Source organism: Siphateles boraxobius, unplaced genomic scaffold (genome assembly GCF_051911475.1).
Source record: "Siphateles boraxobius isolate OS27281-9 unplaced genomic scaffold, OSU_SipBor_1 130, whole genome shotgun sequence".
Lineage (NCBI taxonomy): Eukaryota > Metazoa > Chordata > Actinopteri > Cypriniformes > Leuciscidae > Siphateles > Siphateles boraxobius.
The window spans coordinates 24,422,966-24,448,715 of NW_027508734.1; the positions used below are offsets into that span (position 1 = coordinate 24,422,966).

A 25,750-nucleotide genomic window follows, 5' to 3' on the forward strand; every position below is an offset into this window, starting at 1 on the left:
ATTTCAAGAGCGTTTGTCAATGTTTAAATGTAGTCACCTCAGTCGCACCCTATGCTTAGATACCATTTCATTATGTAATACTGTGTGTGTGTGTTCAGGAGCACTGTAAGAGCGGTGAAGGTCTCCTCAAGCGCTTAGAGAAGTGGGAAGACATCTCCTCTGCAGAGCTGCAGGTATACGAGGTGAAAGTACGCTCATTCTGGGTCCATCTACATGATTTCTCACAGCGAGTGGAGGACACCAAGGATAAAATTGACAAGACTGTCCGACTCTATGAGTTCTTTGACAAGGTAAGTGGTAGTTGCTTTTGATGTAAACTCACTTGACTGTTCTGTCTTCTATTTTTACTTTTACTACTTAGGCTCCCTTTATAAAATGTTCATTTGATATTGAGCTGTATTCTAGTGCATGCAACACAGTGAAACGTTGTGAGAAGTTTTAGAAGACTTTGAGATGTGTTAGAAGCGTTGTCTGTTATCTGATTTCTGAATTGTTTAGTAAAGGAATAAGTTACCCAAAATTCATACAATAAAAAACAAATGGGATGCAATATTGTTTGAACCGCATTTAGTTTTAAAACAATTGTTGTGTTCCACAAAAGAAAGAAACTCATACAGGTTTGGAATGAAATGAGGGTGAGAAAATAATGACAAATGAATGTATATTTGGATGAACTATCCCTTAAATTATATGTAATGGATTGTTTGATATGGGGGTAGAATTGTTGCATTATTCCAAATAAATAGATTATGATCTACAAATAAAATATAAAACTCACAAATAAATAAAATTAGCTTTGCAAATAAAAATATATATTTACAAATGTGTTTTATGCCACAAACACAACTCGGCCTGGTATTTATTTGTGAATCGGTTCGTGTGCATTTGTAAATCCCCTCACGCATTTGTGGATTTTTGAAACACTTCTAGCGTCGACGTGCAGACAAATCCACAAATAAGTGGACTCCACCCACCCTTTACCTAAGCCAATCAGATAACGGCCACATTGAACTGATCAATCGTAGCACGTTCTCGCTTCAACCAATCACGTTAGGCTTTACACTCGGGGGGAGAACTGGATCTGATTAATTTTGCAGATATTTGCACCCCTGAAAGCATCTGTAATGGGAGCTTCATTCAAATTAGCTGTTTGTGTGGTTAAAACACACCGTTTCCAAAAGACTGTTGGAGTTTAAGGCTTCTTTATATTTATTATTCTTTATTATTAACTCAGGATTACACACAAATGATCATCAAAGATCCCGAGCATCATAACACCCTTTCCACTGGAATCAAGCGGCGCGTCAAAAGCTAGCCGATTATCTTCCCTTCTGCTGTAGCTGTTTCAAATCATGTAAAACTAACATGTTTGCAATGTTAACACATTTTGCCCATGACGTCTGTTTTCTTACCTGAAGATATATGACGTATAATCTTCTTTATTGACTATGCTGACTACATGAAAATTGATAATTCGTGATAATGGTTACTGGATGCGGTGCAGCGCGACACGATGATTCATTGATAGTAAACGGATGCCCGTTCTTCTTCTGAAGTAGCGGCTACTACACACAACTACGGAGGACACATCATTTGCTCCTTTGTCCAATGTAGAGAGCCTCGCACGGGGTAGACACGATTAGTGATCGACCGATATTGATTTTTTATAACCGATACCGATACCAATTATTTGCATGTTTATGTGCCCGATAACCGATATGCAGAACCGATATTTATTTACTGTTATACTTCTGTTTTTGACACAATTATTACAACACAAATGAACTGAACAAACCATTTAATTTATAACAATCACTCCCTTCTATATAATATATAATATATATATATATATATATATATATAAAATATAATATAATAATATATAATATAATCACTCCCTCCTAAATAATATATAATATCCCTCCTATATAATATATAAATATAAAGCTTTATATTTATACACAAATAAATATAGAGGTCTGAGTCCAAAAAATAAAGTGCCTTTGTTTAAAAATAAAAAAATGCTTCGTTTGTTTTCATAAATGGTAAATAAATCAAAAACATTTATATTACTACATTATATAATTTATATCTAAATTATACATATAATTTATAAGCATCAGCAGTAACAATGTTAACAATAGGGAAAATAAATGTTAAAAGTCTAATGTTTCATATGGAGAAAATAATGGTCAGGGGATTCATATCACCTCTGCTGAAATGCAATTCATTTTAAACAGTTTTAGAAGGTTTATGTGCCGTTTAATAGGTTTAAAATAAGAGTGAGGAATAATTCACTGGGTAATATTAATTCACTGAATGATATTAGCTGGAATATAACATTGTCATTATAAATTATTAATAATATTTTTGTAGGTCTAGATCATGAAATGCTTTCTGACAAAGTGCTGTTTATCTATGCATTTTCACAGAACTATATATAGGCTACTCAACCGCGATCGCGCCTGCAGATAATAAATAATTAATTTCCACAAAGCACTATATTTAGATGTGTATTAGCGAAATAATTGCTATGTAGTAAATGATAATATAATCTAGGCTGTTTAAACGAGATAATCTTGTCAAAAGTTTCATTCAGTGGCCGTGCTCGAGCATTCCTGATCATCAACCCAGTGAGTGCAATATGATCGACCCAGTGCTAAGCAATATGAACGAACTTTTTTTCGAGACTAATGGTGAGCAAATACAACAGATAAAGAATTAAATTCAGCGCTTTTATTTTCAACATGCACTCATTCATGTCTGTTTTATTTAATTCATGTAAAGTTACATCTTTATTGGGGCAGGACATGACGGATTACGCTACGTGACTCCATGAGTTCGTCTCAATTTTTGAGATCCAAGCTGCATAAACTATATCAGGCATTTATGTCTCAAACCTCATTTCTGCATGCCTGTTATGTTAAATAAAGTTGAATAATTAAAGCAAAGCAAGTACCTTACGTGTGCACAGAGTTGTTGTTGACTGATCTCCTCAGACGCGGGCTGCAATGGCGGTATTCTCAAAACGGCCACAAGATGGCGCCGTTTATCGGCAAATCCGATATTACAAAACCGATACCCGATTATGGGAAAATGCTTAAATATCGGGAAAAATATCGGTAAACCGATACATCGGTCGATCACTAGACACGATGTAATAAATTACAAAACGGATGATTTTGTCTTTTAAAGCACAATCGTTGTGACAAATAGCTAGCTATAGGACATAAATATTATGTAGAATACAAAATATCAGCCCAAATGACCATCATTGAAGATGTTACAGTGTGTAGGCTAATAGGGTTTTAGTGGATAATGCAATGCTGAAAAAAATACATATTTGCATTTATAGGCTGTATATAACTTTAACAATACAATATTATTAAGTCTGATTCATATGAAATATTATTTGTGTGATCAAGCGTTTTAACGGATAAATTCAAATCGCTTGTCTGGGCATTTCACTTTTAAATGCATGTTATATATTTAATCATTAGATCCACGGACCTGCTATTTAAAACTTGTATGAAGAAGTGGGAAAAACTGTTGTGACAGTAATTTCCCCAATATTACACAAACTCGCGTATTTATCACGAGGTTGAATCCAGTTATTCATTAGTCAGCAACGCATTGATGCTTTTCTGTTTTATCATGAATAACGTGACGCTTCCATAACGCCTTGTTCCCAAAACGTAAGCGCTGTTTCTCTGCCATTTTCAAAGGCTCATAAAAATGTGTCTTGACTTGATACACAGTCTAATGGTCTAACTCTAACGAAATCCAAATTTTAAACATATTTTATTGAAGCAATATTATGGCTTTATAGCCTTACACTTCCATTTGAGCCAATGCAGATGAACGAACAAAGTTATTTCAGGGCAAGACCACTCTGATTGTAAAGCCTAACGTGATTGGTTGTAGCGAGAACGTGCTACGATTGATCAGCTCAATGTGGCCGTTATCTGATTGGCTTAGGTAAAGGGTGGGTGGAGTCAACTTATTTGTGGATTCGTCTTTACGTCGCCGTTAGAAGTGTTTCAAAATCCACAAAGGCGTGAGGGGATTTACAAATGCACAGGAACCGATTCACAAATGCGTGAGGGGATTTACAAATGCACAGAAATCGGTTCACAAATAAATACCAGGCCGAGTTGTGTTTGTGGCATAAAACACATATTTGTAAATATATATATTTTTATTTGCAAAGCTAATTTTATTTATTTGTAAGTTTTATATTTTTTGTGTGAAACTCTTTACATTTATTTGTGGATCTTAATCTATTTTTTTGTGAATTTGATATATTTTTGTGAATCTCTTTACATTTATTTGTGGATCATAATATATTTATTTGGAATAATGCAACAATTCTACCCCCATAGTTTGAGGCTTTACTAGATTGCAATATATAAATTGGTTTGATGGATAATTGGAGATTATTCGCTTGTACTGCTTTTTAATCATAAGGTGTTTCAAGTACTCAGAATAATTACCTTAATGCATTAATCCATAAATATGTAATCTGAACTGACTAAACTGCACTGCATAGTCACAGGTTAGAATACCTGTCTCTGCAATGCGGTTTGTCAGTTCAGATTAGATGTGCATTAGTTGTGTCCATCCTTCAGTAGGTTTTTGTTTGACCAGTTATAGTTTTTATAGTGTATTATATTAATATATTAGGTTTGCACTTTTTTCTTTTTTTTTTTCTGTTTCTGTAACTTTCTCTAGTTTTATTGCAGTATTTTTTATAATAAAAAAAATTACGAAGCCCCTTTTTTCGAATCATATGCTTCATGGGTTGTTTATGCAGGACATGTTCTTCCATTTTAAAAACAGAAGGTAGTTTTGTTTAAGTATGGTTAGTTTCAAAATTAGTTTAGTCTAAATGTAGTTTCCCTATAATCAAGTAGGCTTTTCGACCCCCTATGAAACCCTATTTAATTGAACACTTAAAGCGGCGCTGAGCAGACCAATCAGTGTATGACATCAAACTACTGCGAGAGCAATTAGAGAGGAGGCGGCTCTGTATGCTTTCGAAACGCTCTTGCGGTACTTTGATGTCATACACTGATTGGTCTGCGCAGCGCCACTTTAATATGTCTTCTAGTGTTTAATTGACATCGGTTGGATGTTAAAACAGCAACTGATCAAAAACTGTTATCTTCCTTTAGTCAGAAGTGATAACCCTTATAGTCAGATAGACTTTTAGTCAAATAAATCCTGTCCCAACTTTCTTATTTTTTCCAGTTTTCTTTAATAATGTTAAAAACTTTAGAATTAGCAGACACTTAACTTAAAACAGAAATAATTATTGGTCTTGATATACTGTTAAATGATAGTAATGGAGCACAGTTTCATGTATTTCTATATCCATGAGACAAGACTTCCTCTGAAAAGCATATAGTGTTTCTAAAGCACCAGCTATTACGGAAATCCCTGACTGGCGATGATGTCAGGCAAACAAACAAACACACACACACACACACACGCGATTGTCTTTGTGATCAGACCATTGTGTTTTCCCTCTGTGGCACTGAGTGTTGAACGCTTCGGTCTGTCTTCAGTGTTTCCCCCCGAGCCCCAGCAGGGACAGATGGGCTTGTTGGCTGACTGCTATCAGATTTTAGCATTAGTATAATCATAGTGCTCTTTCCTGACTCATCAGATCATCCATACATCCAGAGTCCTTGCCCTGTTGGCATGGTGAACTCATCCAAGCTCTCTCCTGCCGTCTGTTGGCATATTGACAAAAGTTGTCTGTATATGTGTGTAATAATCAAAGCTTTTGAATTGTGTATTAATCAAAAGCTGGCTTCATTTACATACAACTGCCTGTTCCTAGATCAGTCTCTGACATATCACGCATTTATCCTTTTCAGTATTCAGCACTGCAGCTAGAGTCTTTGTGTTGTTGTATTAAGGTGCGCGATGACACTTGTGGAAATCACTGGTATCATCTGACTGACTTATTCAAACCACCTGTCCTTTCACACCAATTCCTATGCATGAATTTCCATGCTTTTGATTAGTCTCAACACTGATGGTTGTGTAGTAAGTGTAACAGTGTACAGATGTGTATTAGTCTTGTGTGTGAGCATTGTATCCGTGTGTGATTGAGACAGAACCTCTGTCTTGTTTTTCTGTGCGTTGAGTGACCACATGCTGGAATCCAGTGCTTGATTTGTCTTCAATGACAGACCAGCTCATCCCAGATTTAGAAAGTGACTGTTTGACTGTGTTGCCTAGCAACCGGTCCAAGCACGGCTGATGAACTGGCCAATGTGGATTGTGGTCATCAAACACATCATGTGTGCTATGACAGCTGAGGTTGAACACGAGGACTCGATGTTCTATTCATAGTACAACAGGACACCAACCATGAATTTATGTATGTATGTATGCATGTGTACAGTGGTGGTCAAATTATTAGAATGGTAAAATTGTTTAATGTTGTAAAATAAGTCTCTTCTGCTCACTAAGGCTTCATTTATTTCATCCAAAATACAGCAAAAAAAATCTTTTCAGGATTCTTTGATGAATAGAAAGTTCAAAAGAACAGCATTTATCTCAAATAGAAAGCTTTTGCAACATAATAAATGTCTAGACTGTCACTTTAGATCAATTGAATGCATCCTTGCTGAATAAAATAATTTAATTTAAAATGAATTTCTTTAATTTCTTTTTAAAACAAAAACAAACAAAAAAAAGCTTACTGACCCCAAACTTTTGAACGGTAGTGATAATGTTACAAAAGCTTTCTATTTGAGATAAATTCTGTTCTTTTGAACTTTTTTCATCAAATAATCAAATAATCCTAAAAAAATTATACACAACTGTTTTCAACATTGATAATAATAATAATAAATGTTTCTTGATCATCAAATCATCATTAGAATGATTTCTGAAGGATCGTGTGACACTGAAGACTGCTGAAAATTCAGCTTTACCAACACAGAAATAAATTGCATTTGAAAATATATTCAAATAGAAAAGAGTTACTTTAAATTGTAAACATATTTCACAATATTACTGTTTTTGCTGTATTTTGGATCAAATAAGTGAAGCCTTAGTGAGCAGAAGAGACTTCTTTTAAAACATAAAAAAAATCTTACCGTTCTAATAATTTTGGCCACCTATGTATGTATATATGTATTTGTATGTATGTTTCTAATGTCATAGAAGACCTGGAAAAAAAATCATGTTTTTATAAAATTGTGATTTTCACCCTAGGAAAAATCATGGAAATATAGAAAATCACAAAATGTCATGGAAATATCTATAGTAAATAGAAAACTTTTCTGTAGGTAATGTAAATCTAGCTTTGCTGTAAAATATACACTTCCATTCAAAAGTTTGTGATCGGTACGATTTTTAAATGTTTCTATATTATTATCTTTTTTTATAAATGTTTTTTTTTCCTGTGATGTCAAAGCTGAATTTTTAGCATCATTACTCCAGTATTCAGTGTCACATGATCGTTCAGAAATCATTCTAATATGCTGATTGGTGCTCAAGAAACATTTCTTCTAATTATCGTTGATTAATTATATGCTTAAAAGAGTTGTGTTGCTTACTGTTTTTGTATAAAGCGTGATACAATTTTTTCAAGATTCAAAAGAACAGCTTTAATTTGAAATTTAAATCATTTGTGTCAATATATAAAAAACTTTACTGTCACTTTTGAACAATTGAATGCATTTTTGCTGAATAATATCTTGAAAAAAATCTTACACCACACGACACTTTCTGTACACCACACGTCTTTTTCTAAATCAGCAAGAAGTTCAACCAAAGAAAGTATCCTGTAGAATTATAGTGTTTTCACTTCTGTGTGTCTAAAAGGTTTCCCTTCAAAATAAACATCTAAAGTGAGTCAGTAAGCGACACGTGTGTTAAATGAATGAATTTACACTGACCTTACTGGCCGCTGTATAAGCTTACTGACACACATTGGGTGACAAACATAATATTGACAATGTATTGTCTGGATCAGAGCCCTGCAGGCAATCACAGCTGCCAGCAGTGCAGAAAGTGACAGCAGAGCTGTGAGCATCAGCCCTGTGATGCAGCCTGAGGCATAGTGTGTGAGACCGAGTCCTTTCTGCTCCAGATGGTCTTCGTGTGCAAGTGTGCAGAGTGAGGAATCACTGAGATTGTGTTTGATGGAAGGATGAGGGAGAAGTCACAGTCTCAGGGGATGTATTGGCCTGTAATGCTCATCTATGCAAGCTAGTGTGGGACTGGTTTATTGTCAGAAAAGATTTCATTTGCCCCCTGCATTATATTTTAAATTCATTCAAACCCTCATTTAAGTGTTTGGAAATGCAATCTCTGTAATGTTACGAGGAAAGTCATTGCCTCTTTTGTTTTACATGGTTTTAAGCCTAAACGCATACAGCCAGACATTGCAAGTCAAAGGAAATGGCACCTCCATGTTGTCATTATAATGATAATAGTTAAACCACAGGCTTTTCACTGAAGAGCTGAATTAACGCACTGCAGGCTTCTGCTCAGAGAGGATGAGCATATTTATGCCCTCTCACAGTGAAAGTAAATTTGTGAATCTAACAAAGACATGTCCAAGTCACATTTCATCCCAAAAATGTTTTCATCTAAATGTTTCTGTTTTAGTCATTTTCGGTTTTGTTTTTGACATTTCTAGTTTTTTAAATTTTTCTATTTAGCGTAATTAATTAGCGTAATGTAGCGTAAACTATTTAGCGTTTTATTAATTTTAGTACTTAAACTTGTTTTATTTTAGTTAGTAATTCATTTTGTATTTTTAAGTTTGTTTGTTTTTCGTGTAATATTTAATATTATTTTATTTCAATTACCAAAAACAATTTTTAATAGTTTAAGTTAAAAATATAACATATATTCTGATAACTTGCTGTAATATTTTTCATATTTTTTTGTGTATTACAAAAAACGAATTGTATTCAGCATAAGTTATTTCAGCAAATTCTACTATGATGTATACATTCTATGCAATACTTTACAAATGTAATAATATATTATTAAAGTAACTAGAATGAAAAAAAAAATCTGTTTAAGCAAAATATGCTGGCGCTTTCTTTTTGCACATGAAAGAAATATAATTTATCTTCATTAAAAAATTACTTGAAATATAATTATATTTCAAGAGAGTATAATTCATCATTTAAGCAAATCCAGCAGTGACACATACAGCAGTTGTTGTATTGGAAGAATGTGTGTGTATGTGTACAACATACTGTGAGCGGTTGGTTATTGATCAGGTTATTGATACTTCAATGTCTCCAAGGAATTAACTCTTTCCCACATGCCTTCTGCTGCTGTTTTTCCTCTAATCCAACTCTAGCTGAACATTGATCAAGATTAAACTTACTCAAGCACACAAGCATTATAAATTCAGAATCGGTAACACACATATAGTCACTTGATTATATTATGCCATAATACATAATTTCCTGCAGTCACACCATAAATGTGTGTATCTGTGTTTATACATCATCAGCTGGGCCTCATTTTACCCTTCGAAAGTTCCCATCAATGTTTTGGATTTCTCACTCCGCCTGCATATGGGTTCACAAGGTCTAGTTAGCACCAGCATGCCAAGTTTCAGCAATCGCTCTGCCGTCTTTCCTTTGCCCTTTCTGGTGAGGAGCTTTGTAGTTTTGTTGACAGACACCCTCCTGTCCCATCCCCCCTTCCCTCTCTGCCCTCTACCCCCTCCTCCCCTCCAGTGAAGTTGCTGGGACAGACCCATCTGGTATTTAGACTTGCATTTGCCTGTGAATAGCAGGGAGGTGGGGAGAGGAGGGGAGTGGGCGCCACTGGCTTCTCTCTCAGTTACTTTGTCAGTCTGAGAGAGAGAGAAAAGGATGACCGCCGCCGCTCCGTGCTCCGGTCATGGGACCACCAGCGTCTTAGCCGAGCAGGAAAACGGATATAGTCATGGAGAGGTAGGAGTTTAGAGGAGTATTGAGGTGATAAAATCAGGAGCATTTGACTGATATGTGGTACATTATCTGTGCACAGAAAGTTTTTGTTTTTTAATCTCTGAAGACTTGTCAAGGCTTAACAGACTGTAACTGTTCAATAAGAGATGTTTTCATGAGAGGCCATTATAATGGAAGGGACAACTGAAATGTTGCTCAGAAACACTTTTGAATGGAACTCTTCGGTTGTCTGTGGAGATTTCCTTACTCCGCACTTAATCTCCACCCCCTACTTTCTGGCTCTCTTCAATCTCCTGTTCATTCATGCGTTGGTAAAGTGTGTATGTGAGGCAAGCACAGGCTGTAAGTGTGTGAACTGCAGTGTTTTTAATAGAGTTTCCTCTCTGCATGTGGTATTGATCAACATTTCTCACACAGCTTAGATTGGAGTTTGGTGCCCTGGGCAAATGGCCACATCAGGGGGTTTATGCCATCCATTATCTCAGTGTAACTCCACACCTTGTTAGTCAGATCATTATGGAAGTGGATTACTTTACAACGGCTTTGCCCCAGGAGCATGTTTTTTTTGTGTGCTCATCTTAGTTCTAGAGGTGACATGAATGATCATGACATCATTGTATGTTTACTCACTTTCCAGCCCACAGGACGTTTCTGCTGTTGTGTGTTTCTGCTGTTGTAGTGTGATGTGATGTTATACTGTGAAAGTGATACATATGAAAGTCGGTGGTAATTGCTTAAAGACTACACTGGAAGTTAAACTTCCCACAGTAAGGTTTTTATATTTAGAATAATATAGTCAGCATATAAGAATGTTTCTGACGGATCATGTGACACTGAAGTAATAGCTGCTGAATATTCTGCTTTGCATGTTAAATCGTTATAATATTTCACAATATTACCTTTTTTTTTCTTCAAAAATCGACCCCAAACTTTTAAACGGTAGTGTATATTTCCTGTCACTCTTGGTACATTTCAATAATTTAGCTCAATTTAATGTAAAATATCACACAGGTCATTCAGTTAACACTGTTTTAGTCTTTAAATGAATGTGTCTTCAGAAGTCTCATAGCACATGCAACCCTATTGATACCTGTACACTAACGTAATAGGACAAAGTTGCTGTAGTAGTAGTCTATCATGAGTTTTTTTTTCTTGGAATAATTGGCTGATTGTTTATAGTTTACAAGGCTTTCATTAATATATTTTTGTCCTGACCAGAAGCGGACTTCTCTGCATGTTGCCTGGGAGAGCTTTGGTTAGGGTTAGGGCTTGTCTCTCAGATGTAACTCTCAATTAACCATTAAATGAAATGGTGATATACTTTTACTGAAAGTGATTGAAATGTAAAACATATTTCTGTTGTTCATGTATTATACGCAGAGTGCTCTGTGATACTGATCAATGGTGTCCCTGTCAAGTGTTGGCTGTTCATCATGATCCCAAGTCAAGTCACATTCATTTATAAAGCGCTTTTAACAGTATGTATTGTTTCAAAGCAGCTTTACAGTGATAAAAGAAATTACCGTAACAGATTGTTTAACCCATTAACTCCTGCTAGTAGATGTGGTAACTACACCACTTGGTCCTTTCTTTTCCGAACGCTATAGCCTTTCAAAATATAGTGTGTCTGAACTATTCTACTCCAGAAGTTATGGCCAATAAAATGTCTTTGTACTCAAACTAGAGTTTTGGGTATCTCCTAACCTCCTCAAACAAATGCTTGTCACCGCAGGTGTCTGTTGTTGTTGCGTCTCAACTAGTTGTTTGTTATTATTGTTGTTCCTTCTCATCCGTTTCTTTTTCAGTGAGTTGATTTTGGACTTGTGGTCTTGGGTTTGGCAGTGAGGAGGTCAGTAAAGCACAGTACGGGCTTCAGATGGAGCCCTGTTTAATTGCTTGAGAAAATGCAGGTGACTGAATGATGAGTTTTCTGTGCAGGGGTCCGACAATCTCAAAGCAGTCACCTCTGGCATATGCCAATCCCAATGAGCCTGTGTGTGCATTTATGACCCTACTTACTGAACAGCACCTCCTTGTCTCTTTTCTCCTCATCATCCGTGTGTCTCTTCTCTAACATTTATAGACTGGTGTATCTTCTTTCTCATCATGCCGCATGACTGAGCCTGAGGCATGTACTGCTCCATGCAGACTCCCATTTCTGGACCGTTTATCCCAAAAACTCTAGACCCCTTTCTACACCTCATTGCCTCGCAAACCCCCAACGAACAACAGGAGACAACACTGAGGGACAAAGCAGGCCCCATGCACTATTAATTAGGTGTGTCTATCTTTTGTGGCGGTCTGACTGTGGCCTCCTGTCTCTCAGTCCTTGTGTCCTACTCTGTTTTGGCAGAACCTGGGGTTAGCACCTGTGGATACAAAACACTGACCCCCACACCCGTTCACTGACAAGAAATGAAAGATGATAAACGTGTATGATGGTTGACCTCCCATGTTGCCCTTAAAGAGTTGTGTAAAGAATGAGGAAGGGACAAAGTAAAAGGGCTGTCAGTTTTCTGTTCACAGCTTGTTAATGACATGTTGACTAATCTCTGTTGAGTTTGCACCTTGCACTCATTAGCCACCTGGATAGCATGTGCAGGACTTAAAAAACAGAGCTGAGAGCTGATTTTTATTGCGCTTGGTCCAAAAATAGACAACAATTTTATGAAACTTTAATAATGAAAACTTTGTTTTGATTAAGATATTGAATTTGATTTATTTTCATTTGTTTATTTATTTTTGAAATTATGAAATATTTTTATATATTTATTATCTTTTCTTTTTCTTTTTTTCTTTTTTGACACTTTTTTAATGGTAAGTGCGTCCAAAACAAGTAAGACGCTTGTGAATTCTGAGAAGACTATTTTCATCATTTTAGGCTTAACGATTCCTTTCAATTTAGGGAAAGTAAAAACATCTATTTGACCACTTTGGCCTTACTTTAAATTTCCGTTCAGCCTTGATTGTCATTTTACATTTTGGGTTGGCTAATGTGTATTCCCTTAGGGCATGAGAGTGTTTGCTTGACCTCAAAAGCTTTTCCAGTGCTGTGCGTGTTTGAGGCGTTTAAGTAGCCACTCAGTCTGATCAGAGTTGTGATCAGGTCTGACTAATGACACTTTGATGGTTCAAATGCAGCGTGATTGGCTCGCTATCCAGAACCCTTTTTCCCCAGCCCCCTCCTAGCCACAGTTCAATCAAATTAACTCACTCAAACAGAACAACATGCAACACACTGCTGTGATTTTTATGCACACACATTAGCATTAGCAATGGTGCCAACCAATGACCATCCTTTCTACAATTCAAGGAATTAACGATACCACTTTCTTTTCGATCCGATACCAAGTACCATCAAGACGAATATTGCTGATGTGAATACCAATACCACTTTCCAGGAATAAAATTCCATTAATTAGACATTATAAATGTTAAAAAGACCTAAAACGAGAAATTGTCTGTTTTTGACGATTTTAATTTATAATCACAATAATCTATTTAACGTTAATGTTACATTTATTACTTTTGTTTTTCATTATTATAAAACAACTGGTAACTGCTTGGACTTTTCAATATTTCTGCTTGTGTTCAGATGAACTGAAAGAGAGATGGTTCCAATTTTTCATACGTATTTGCAACAAAGTTCATTGTTTCACTTTAAAACGTGGTACACATTCACTTTTATGTTAATGAATTAAATCTCTTTTCTTAAAATACTTAGATTTGAATTTTTTTATGTGGGAATTTATTCAAATTTTGGAAAAAATAAATAGATAAATAAATTGAAACTAGTCTCTTTTTATCTTGAACGGTCTCACATTAGTGTTCAAAAAGCCCATGCTAGACATGCTCTACGGCAAAGCAGTATTATTTCCTGTTTGACTCATTAAATTGGACTAATGGGCAGACAGTGGCACCTTTTATAGTCCATGTGTCCCATGGTTCTCTCAGCTCCTATTTTCAAACAGTCATTACCCCCAATAAAGCCAGCCAACCCCTTACTATATCAGAAACAGACCCTGCGCTCTGCAGTGCAACAATTTGTTTGACATCTGTTCTGTATAGACACACTTCTCGTGCCTTTTGAAGTATCATGCCGTATTATGCAGCAGTTCAACATGAGTATTTTCCTGCGTTTGAATTGAACCATAGAATTAGGAAATGAAGGCCCAGTGCTTCCAACAGGCCTTTAGTGGGCATGTTTAGTGTTTCATGGTCTCTATTGCTATGAAGCAGCTGGCGTGTATGTGCTTCACATTACTCTACATATGCAACACGTTTGTCTCTCAGCATACTCTAAATATTAAACCAGAGAGAGAAGACTGCAATCACATCTGTCACGGGCTGCGTGTACCCTCCGCTCCGTGTGTGTGTGTGTGTGTGTGTGTGTGTGTGTGTGTGTGTGTGTGTGTGTGTGTGTGTGTGTGTGTGTGTGTGTGTGTGTGTGCATGCCATCGCTGAACTCTCCTTTCTTGAGCCTAATTCTTTAGGCTTTGACATTCATGAAGCTTCGTAGGAAACACAGAGACGTTCCCCCAGCAGTAGACACGTGCATACTCGCATGCGTCACCACCGACACGCACAACAAAAGAACAAAAACCAAACTGCTGAAACCTTCCTCATCAATCATACAACAGCATCAGGCATTAATTGATTGGTTTATGATCAATGACCTTTACTGAGTTTTAGGTTTGGTGAATTTAATGCACCATTATTCTGTTTAAAACACACTATTAGATTGAATTAGCCAAAACCACAATGGGATAGTTATCATACAGGTGCTGTCTCTCTCGTGTTCTCCATCCCTCTTTATCATCCGTTTACTATTCATTTAATTTGATTTGCATTCCTTTAGATTAAGCTTTCAGATAGCATATGGTGTCTGACATGCTGCCATTGAACAGAAAATTAACCTTATTTATATTATTTATGACAGATGTTATTAACATTTTTGTTGTACATTAATAATAGTTGTTTCTGTTGAGTTAAAAATAAATTAAATATATATTATTTGTTATAAATTATCACAAAATGAAAGATTTTGAATAATTTAGTTGTATTTTATCTTAACCATGAAGAGTTCAGTAAATATTTGTGCTATTTTAGATTGTGTTGCTAATGTGCGAATGTATTTTTTGTGGTATGGGTACTGGTTGGTCTTCCTACACTCCACAGGGTGTCTTCATTAAAATAAATGGGTCTTTTCCATCTCTCTCTCTCATTTCCTGCAGTCTATAGCAAATCAGCTTTTCCCCTCTGTCTTGCATTTTTTTTCTCTTATTTTTTTCTCTTTATTTGTTTCCATCTCTTTCTTTTCATTCTCTTTTGCCTGAATCACTCATCCAAATCCTGCTCTTTGGCTCAGGATGGTCCGCAGTTCATTCTCTCATTTTGACATTCCTCCTGTATTAGGGTAACCAGATTTCTCATGGTGGAATACGGGACAAGACGGACAGGCACCCTCACCATCCCCCCCTCACATATTTCATGATATAAGACATTATATTTCATGACAATGATATATACATATAGTTATTTTATTTTTGTTATATAAAAAAGAAGAAATAATCAAATTACAAACAATAGGACAAATAGGAGTAACAAATTAAATAAACTAAGTTTTCAGGTACAGTAGGTTTATTTAACATGAATGCATATATTTAACATCTTTTGTTGTTTGATTGACATTAATGACCGAATCACTTAAGATCGAATGCTAGGATCTAATACTGACAGATATCCGGTTTTCACCGAGCTGTTTAAGTTCACTTAAGCCATAACCAACATTTACGTGAGATACTCCACGTGATGGACATGGTTTTGGAATTGTGATTGCATGGTAATTTTGTTCTCCAAAATATACTATGATGAGATTGGGTACCTTTGATTAGGCTATTCTCGCGTAACAGAAGACTGCTACTCTCTTTTTTATATGATCACCCAGCAAAGACAATTTAGGAAAGAAGAAATACGGGCCAAAACATGATTTTTCATAATAAGTCGGGACGATAAAAATAGAGCTGAAATACAGGACTGACCCGGGAAAAACAAGATGTCTGGTCACCCTACCTTTATTGTCAGCGGCTTAGAGAGAAAATGGGTAATTTAAAATCCAAAATGACAGGAATGTATGCCGGGGTCTTGTGTCGAGGGTTAAGCGGTCCTGTCTCTAGATTGGTACGGTGAGTTACAGAGCAATAACTGTCAGAGAAATTTAAGCCTGTGCCTCCTAAAAACACAGTGTGCATAATACAGCACTCGCATTTTGACACTCACTATCCTTTAAAAAAAAACAAAAAAAACAACAACATTCTTGGCATGGCTCAGACATGAGATCAGAGACCGACTGATGTCATGAAAACCTTTTCTCCTTTTTGTGGTTTTCTTTTAGGGGAAATAATAAAAGATGGTTTCTTTCAAGTTTAAAAATGCTCCTCTTGACACATTTAAGCGATTAATTTATGGTAGTGTACAAAAGCTTAGTCCAAGACTGGATCTGTCTCACTCCCACTTCTCTGTTTTAGCACATCTAACACTCTCTCTCCATTTCTCTGTTTCTCTCTTGCTCTTTGTGCAGGGTTGAATAGTGGGGCCTCCCTCAGGCAAACTAATTCTACTCTCACCAATCAGAGCCCCACCACACACACATACACACACTATTCACACTTCAAAGAACCTCGCACGCTAACCAACCTAACGATGATGTCATCCCCTGCCCACAGTAGTATGGGCATCATCAGATAGAGTGAGGAACTATATAGGGCTATAGATCAAAGTGTCTGCTTTATTTCACTGAGGGGAATGCGCAGGGCGGGGGGTATTTTTTCCACGAGGGGAGTCTCTGACCCCAGGTTCTCTGTAGAACCCGTGGCAGACTTTATCACCGTCAACTGTTGGTGCTGTTTTACTACAGGAACAGAGCGCTTTACATCTGTTTGTGTTTCCCGTGTCTGTTTCGCACATCACTTTAGCAGAACAGGGAGGTACTGGAGAATTAACAGGATTTCTGTCACTTACTGTAGTTCTAGAGACCAAATTATCAGTATATTATTGTTAAATGCAACCTAAGCTTTTTTGACAGAGACTCTAAAATGCTGTCAGTTGCCACAGAACATAATTTAGACATTGCCCCAGTTTGTAAAAGTAACACATTTCGGGAGTTAGCCATTAATACAGGCTCCTGCATGTGTTTTGGAAAATTGAGGGATTGGGTATCGATTATTATCCTTTTTTATTTTTTTGGCTAAATATTTGTATACATATTTATATTATTTTATATTAATACTTAATATTATACTTTAAAATGTACAAGAAAGTGTATATTTTAAGTGCTGTTTCATGACAAATGCAAGTACACATATTTCTCTTAACATTTAACAACATGTGTTGGCCAGTAACTAATGTCTAAAGTTTTCTTGTATTTTTTTATCAAAATGTCATAACTCAAACTTTTAGTAAATCAACTAGGGCTGTCGCGATAACCGCAATATCGCAGTACCGCGCTACTGACAGGCCAACAGCAGAGGAACGCAAGTAACCGCAGCAACCGCGAACCGCGTTTTCTTTTTTCATAAGGCCACCCTTCGTAGTTCGTACCATGTGTATTGAATGTTAAATAAGTTAATAATGATAACAAGACTGTTTATCATGGTGATTTGTACAGAGGATTCGTGGATTTGAACAGACAGTGAATGTGTTCGACTGAGCGCGTGCGATTACCTGTTTTTGAAGTCAAGTTATGTATATTCGTGAAAAGGTTGACGTTTCCAAGGAAAGCGAAATATTTGTCATAGGCTATCATCCTTTTAACGTGTAAGGGTATTTACCATGAATGGCGTCAGCGCTAGTAAGCATTACACAGCGCGAGGAAGCCGTGGGGGAAAGCAGCGAGTCACGCATTGAATCAATGCCATTGGTCTCTATTAAGTGAAGCATTGCTTCAGCTTTGCCCAAAAGTGAAGCATTGCTGGCCAGCTGAGTTAACACAGTTTAGTTTCAGTTACATTGGTTACATTGTTTTTGTGTATGCTGACCACATCATAACATGTATTTATATAGCAACAAATAAATATAAATAAATAAATGGCGGTAAAACCGCATATCGCGCTATTGAGCCACTAAAAATTACCGCAAGGGAAATTCCTTCACCGCGACAGCCCTAAAATCAACATACTTTTCTCTGGTGACATACGCCTGAATTCTCTAATCATTTAGTCCACTTTAAACCCGGCCCTCCACAATTTACTACCAGCTCACATTCAGATCTGCCTCCTACCAATCAACAACCAATAAAACACCGCCCTACATTTATTTTTCACTCAGATGTATGTCACAATCCAAAAATGTCTGATGGTACTTCCATTACAGCACGACTTTAATTAGGGATGCACCGATATGAAAATTTTGGTAGATACCAATAATTCTTTATATTTGAAATCCGATAACTGATATATTAGCCAATATATTTAAATCTAAATCCAAATTTTTATATAATTTTTGAGAGCCTGATTACAAAAACAAAAGTCTCACCGTTTAAGCCCTGTCCAAAACACTTCACAATAAATCAAACATATACAGTACAGTAGCTTAGTTTGAGCCAGTTTAAGTTTTAAAATTAATTTTACACTCCTATGACCAACTTTCTTTGTATAAAAAAAGAAAATCTATTGCCTTACATGCCTAAATAATTCAAACAAGTCATTGGACAACATTGCGTATAAAGAATTAAAATGCATGTGCCATTGATAAATAAAATGGAATATCATCCGCACGGACAATAATGAAAGTATTTTGTGTAAACCATATTGTTAATAAAAAAATAGTATAAGAAAAAAAATGCTAGTTATTATTAATAATGCATCAATACTTTTGAAAAATATATATTTTTAATTAATATTACTGTTTCAAATAATAGCATTGCTGTTTGAGCTGAGTGCACTGAAGCTGAATAGCTGAATGGACACCGGGAAACTGAAGCGCTTTGTTGGTTGGTTCATTAACTCAGCCATATGCATTCCTATATTTTACCATATATGAGATTAATCAAAAACACATTACAACTTTACAAAATGACACAAATGCAAAAGTGTTGTTTGCATCTTGAACTTACGTGCTAGTCAGAGTGTGTAACTCCGGTTGTGGATGCGCTCTTCCCGTAACAACGCGCTGAAACACAACAACTAAACCCAAAGAATTCACAACATTTTATTATTATAGTTGGAGCTACACGATTATGACAAAAATCATAATTGCCGATTATTCCCTTGAAATTGTAATTGCGATTATTAATTACGATTATCACAATTTACATGGAATATATATAGGGATATTATAATACATGTTTACACAAAAATTGTTAACACACACAAGTACTGTCCCCCTTTACTTAACATTCACATAAATTGTATGACTCATAGTAAAGACTAGAAAAACATTAGGACTATGGTAAAGCAATTAAATAGCAGTCCCAAAATAGTTTTTGTTAATAAAATGTTGATATGAGCCACCACAGTCATTTAATAATATAAAAAAATAACACAAAGTGAAAAAGTGGCATTTTTGGGTTATGGAAACGACAGTTACCATGGTGAATACACAATACTAACAAGAACTGTTAATGAAACAGCTCCTGGTGAATAGAATGAAAATCATACCTGCATGCAAATCCTTCTCAGCTAACACGTGATTTATTGGTATTTTACTTTTATTTCGTGACTTACTAATTTACATTGTAACGACGTTGCATGCTCGTAGTTTCTTTTGCACTTTATACAGTGAAACGATACACAGCGCGCGCCGCCGCATTTGCGCGTGCAATTGAAGAGTGCGCGCTACGAGCACAGAATAACGGCTGACAGGACAGTAAAGTCCGTTTTTCTGAGGTGAAAGACTTTTTATTTCAGCGTACACCTACGTCACTGCCTGGTATGTCATATTGTGCTGGGTTTTCTGAAGTAGTCGTGATTCGCCTCTCATAACATAAATGCTCTAAACACACACGCAGAGTGGATTTTCTTTTGTAATCGCGGCCTTGAACAATTACGTAATCGTGGCATCCGTAATCGTAATCGCAATTAGAAATTCGATTAATTGTGCAGCCCTAATTATAGTGTTCTCTTTATAATGTCATGTAATATGACAGTCCCAATCATAGTTATTCATGTCTTGTATTGCTGTTTGAGCTGTGTGCGCAGAAGCTAAAGATGATCACCAGTAAACTGAAACACTTTACTACCGTGTTAACCAAATACATCCTTTACGAGATAATATCAGATGTACACAAAACAAATGGCTGGGAATGCACAAACAAACGTGACTGTGTTAGTCATGAAGGTGTATATCCTTTTTGGATGCAGTTATCCTGTAATGCACTTAAACACGGGCGCACAAAGAATTCACAACATTCTTTTACAGTAATGTTCTCATTATAATTTTATGTAGCCTATATGACAGACTTGTGATGCATATGTTGCACTTAACTTTATTTTCCTTTTCTAAGTGATTCCAATCATATTTCAAGCAATTCAAAATCAAGTGAAAATCAAAATGAAGTGTCTCAGCTGAAGGAAATAATACATTTTTATCGGCTTTAATATATTGGAAAAATTTCTTATTGGGTCAATAATGATAACATTAAAAATTAACCCTTTCAATTAAGACTTTCCATCCCAAATATTAAAAGGATAGTACACCCAAAAATGAAAATTCTGTCAGTATTTACTCACCCTCATGTTGTTCTAACCCCGTAAGACCTTCGTTCATCTTCGGAACACGAATTAAGATATTTTTGATAAAATCTTAGAGCTGGATCATTCATCCATACTAGTCCATAGGCTTCTAAGGGATTGAAACTTGCCAGCCCCGAAACGTCATTAAAGACATCATTAAAATAGTCCAAGTGACTACAGTGGCTCAATCTTAAGTTTATCAAGCGACGAGAATACTTTTTGTGCGCAAAAACAAACAAAATTAACGACTTTATTTCAACCATTAATTTCCTTCTCTGTGGGCCTCTAGTCAGTTGACACAGTGTTATAGCCCAGTGTTTCTGTGTTGTACATCACACGCATCACACACATGACCAGCATCGGCCAATAGTGACACTACGTGTGACGTAGCTATACGCAATCACACTACGTTAACTGACTCGAGGCCCACAGAGAAGGAAATGAATAGTTGAAATAAAGTTGTTGTTTTTGTTTGTTTTGCGCACAAAAAGTATTCTCGTCGTTTGATAAACTTAAGATTGAGCCACTGTAGTCACTTGGACTATTTTAACGATGTCTTTAATAACTTTTTGGGGCTGGCAAGTTTCAATCCCTGAAGAAGCCTATGGACTAGTATGGAGGAGTGATCCAGCTCTCAGATTTCATCAAAATATATCTTTATTCGTTTTCCGAAGATGAACGAAGGTCTTACGGGGTTGGAACAACATGAGGGTGAGTAAATACTGACAGAATTTTCATTTTTGGGTGAACTATCCTTTTAAGTTGGGGATGCACAATACATCGGCCACCATATCGGCATTCGCCGATATATGTTCATTTTACATTTTTTAAGTGGTTTTCTGTTTTCGAAGAGCTTAAATTGTATTTAACCTATATTGCTTTAAAGAAATTAAACCACAAAAAATGTGTACACATTTTTGCATCTCTATTTACAAGGGCCTTAAAATTCAGTGTCGCCATTTGGTTCTTACTCATCAATTATGTACCATTTGCATCTTTTTGTGTCTTCTGTGTATGTGTCTCTCTCCTCTATCTGTTCTGTCACTTCTTAGCCGTACGTATTGTTAGTGTGGGCAGCTGACCTCTGACCCCTGTTTTTGTGAGAGACTTTTAGTATCTGGGTGCCGAAGGTCCATACGCTGGCATGTGGCCTTTGTGTCACCCTAACCTGAGAGAGAGACGGAGCCTAGGGGCTTGGGGAGCCAAGCAATGTCACCATGTCACATAGCAGCTAAAGTAGAGTGTGGAGGTTTTGTGTATGCACAGAATGAGAGTGAAGAGGGGGAGTTTTGCTCCGTTCTCAGGAATGTTTAAACACAAGACTGTGTTTGCAGCCAGCACTGAAGTGTGTGTGTGTGTGTGTGTGTGTGTGTGTGTGTGTGTGTGTGTGTGTGTGTGTGTGTGTGTGTGTGTGTGTGTGTGTGTGTGTGTGTGTGTGTGTGTGTGTGTGTGTGTGTGTGTGTGTGTGTGTGTGTGTGTGTGTGTGAGAGAGAGAGAGAGAGAGTGAGGTCGAAGGTGGTTGTGTTTGATCTGTGTTAATCCCTTTTGAAGTTTAACCACTCGTTTTCCAGCATGGAGAGCACTCGTATCCTAAGGAGCAGTCACTATAGAAACCTTCCTGCCAGGTTGTTAATGAAAAAAGGTCTAAAAACAAGAGTGCCTCCCAGTTGATGTAACAGCATCTTGGAGTGTGAGAAGGGGCCATCAGGTTTTCTCTTAAATGGAGAGACAGCTAGTAAAGCGGTTGGCATGTGTCTTTGTGGTAGGGTGCTGTCACACATAGTTGAAACTATAGGCCCTCCTGCTGCTGAGCTGCATGTTAAAGCCTTCTTACCCAGACCTCCCAGCTCCTAGCTAAAAACCTCCAATTCACATGAAAGAAGTGCTGGGAGGTTTCTCACTCACTCTATCCTATCCTCATTCCCATTCACAGAGCATTTGTAGTTGTTTTCCATAAAAAGTCTCCTTTATACTCTAGTCTCTTCTCAAATATGCATAAAAACATCTTATTGTGACATATTGCCTTCGCCCACTCTTTTTTTTTTTTTTTGTCAAAAGCTGCCGTTCTACCCATTGTTGTTATTGTTAACTATAAATAAACTATTAAAATGACTATTAAATATTTGGTTTTAACATTGTTTTTCAGTGCTTGTCACATCGGCTGAATTTGTTTTCCTCTCTTTTTCAGGCGTATGAATGGGCGCTAGAGGGCATGCGCCATTTGGCGTGTGTTAGTATGGAGGAGTGTGGGATGTCTGAGAAATGTCAGAGCGTGATCACATGTTTGGAGACCTATCGCACACAGCACCCACCGATCCAAGACGCACACTTCCAGGAGATGAAGGACCTCGCTGGGGAGCTGAAGAGTGAGCAGGGACTCAAGCAGTGGAAGTTCGCCTGGTCCAAGTGTCAGGAGACAAAGCAGATGTTTGAGAAGAAGCTGGAGATGGCCCTGCGCTCCCGGCGCGATATGGACTCCAAATCAGCAAGGGGTGACTCTTCTCGACGGAACTCGGACAGTAGCGCTAAACCTCAGGAGCGTAGCAGTAGCATCTCCTTCTCATGTCGGAAAGCGTTCGGCGGTGGCTGGGGCCGGGATAGACTTTCGTCACAGTCCAGCACGTCTTCAACTCCCAGCAGCCCTTTAGGGATACGTCTGGACGCTCGTGACTCTGTCCGAACCCCGACAGGGAGTATATATAGCATTGAGCACAGAATTCCTCACAACACCCCTCTCAGATCCCACAGGCTAACACGTAGCATCTCCACAGACGAGTCTCCTCAGCAGCCGCATCTGGAGGGGCTGCCGTGTGCTACGAGCCCGAGCCTCACCTCTATTGAACCAAACCGCAGGGTTTTGCGAAAGACCCAGAGCTTCGACACTGCCGGTAGCGACTCTGTGTCACGGTATGGGACCTGCCAGAGAACTTTGAGTGAGCCTGCACGGAGAGGAAACACAGGGGTGTTCATTAAAGGTCTGGAGGTGAGCAGCACTGAAGTGATCGATCGACCATACAGCCCACGACTGCCGCCCATGCACGGATGGTCTTCTCTAGATACTCACTGCAGTGGGAGTCCTGCTCCCGAAACACGTAGCAAGGGCAGGTGGGTACACTCAGCGCACCCGTGCAAGTGCTAACCCACACTCACTTGCTATAACATAAACAATCAACCAGGGAGGTCCGCAGGTCATCGACTCAACCACACATTCAAGGGTTTTCAAACTTATCTCCTGGAAACGCCCTGGGATGCTAGAGGGTCTGCGGAACAGCAGAAAAAAAGTTTTTTCAAAAAAGACAATATTATCTGCTAAGCTACTTGTAATTTATTGTCATTTAAATAATTATAAATAAATATATACAAAATGATTATGTAAATATACTATGTAAATAATTATATAATTTATAATAAATCAATTTTATTTCATTTATAATAAATCAATTTTATATCATTTATAATAAATCAATTATGTAGATATTAATAAATATGATATATCAATTATGAATTTATACTGTATTAATAATTGGGTCCCACTTTATATTAAGTGGCTCTAAGTACTATGTGCTTACATTGAAATTAATGATTTGATACATTGGACTTATTGTGTACATACATGCATTAAACTTTATTTTACAAAGACGTGAAACTCACATAGTGGTCTGGGGTGTTCACTGATATGCTCAGGCAAAAATCGCTGCAAAAGATGCTTTCCAACAGGTTTTATCGTAGTTTTTGGAAGAATGTCCGGTTGTGAGGCATTGGAAAAACAGGTCCACAGTTTTACAATGAATGGTAAAACACCTGTTGGAAAGCATCTTTTGCAGCGATTTTTGCGTGAGCATATCAGTCAACACCCCAGACCACTCGGTGAGTTTCACGTCTTTGTAAAATAAAGTTTAATAACACAAAAACCTAAAATTCTCGGGACAGCAGCATGTGTCCAAATTTTAATCTTAACCGTTCGATTTCATCAGAAACGATCTTAAAACAGGGCTTTACTTGTAAAACGCCGAACTTACCCTTTAAGCAGTAAGCCTCGCGATTTAGAACAGCTAAGGGGCATTGTTACTCCATAAAAATATTCATTGCATATTTACTTTATTCATAAAATAAACACCAGCAACAAAAAATATAACGTTATAACACATTTATTCCTCCGCCAAGCAATGTAGTTCGAAAGAGGTTGCCAAACAACACATGCAGCAACAAAGAATCACAAACGGCAGTTGTGCAGTAATACTAATGTAATGCGGTCACAGGTGTATGTTTGTTGAGTAATTTACAGCGGCTTCGAACGCGGCCCATCCAGTCAGAATAAAGGACTGGAACTATCCGTTTTATAATTATATTTTGAAAATACCTGCATGTATTTACAGCTGTAATTAATTTATGTAATTACATTTGTAATTACACTGTTGACCCTTCCCTTACACCTTAACCCACCCTTTAACCTACCCATACCACCACACCTGTCCCTAACCTTACCCTTATCACACCTCAATAGCAGCAAAAGTGTTTTACAATACAACATGAACACAATAAGTACATTGTACTTATTTTTCGATGTAAGTACATAGTACTTAAAGCCACTTAATATAAAGTGGGACCAATAATTGTTATTTGGATTGGAAATAATTTAAGGTTTATAATGAAAGGTTTATAAATCTAACAGTACAAATATCGTTTTTCAGATATTTTTTTTTTCAATTTAGTTCATGAACAATCTAAAAGCTAATTTATTTTACAAACAACATGTCTTTGATTTAATATATACAATCATGCTTATTATTATAAATGGGTCTTACAAATATACAATGTAGCTGTCTTTAAAGGGATAGTCCACCCAAAAATGAAAATTCTGTCATAATTTTCGCAACCTCATTTCATTCCACACCTGTATCCATTTCTTTCTTCTGCAGAACACAAAATAAATTCTGAAGAATGTTGGTAACCAAAGAGTTTTAGTTCCCATTAAATTCCTTTTCTTTTTTTCTACATACAGTTGAAGTCAGTGGGAACCAAAACTGTTTGATTACCAACATTCTTCAAAATAACTTCTTTAATATCTTAGGAAAA

General features: G+C 36.9%; 1 protein-coding gene across 10 annotated transcripts in view; it reads left to right on the top strand.

Moving 5' to 3' along the window:
• The window catches only part of plekhg4 (pleckstrin homology domain containing, family G (with RhoGef domain) member 4), a 99,299-nt gene that overhangs the window by 66,247 nt on the left and 7,302 nt on the right, over positions 1–25,750 (top strand). For all 10 annotated transcript variants that reach the window (XM_077228829.1, XM_077228830.1, XM_077228831.1 and 7 more), the window contains exons 13-14: positions 99–290; positions 22,863–23,779. In XM_077228829.1, the coding sequence (XP_077084944.1) occupies positions 99–290; positions 22,863–23,779 (1,109 nt within the window). The remainder of the gene's footprint in view (positions 1–98; positions 291–22,862; positions 23,780–25,750) is intronic.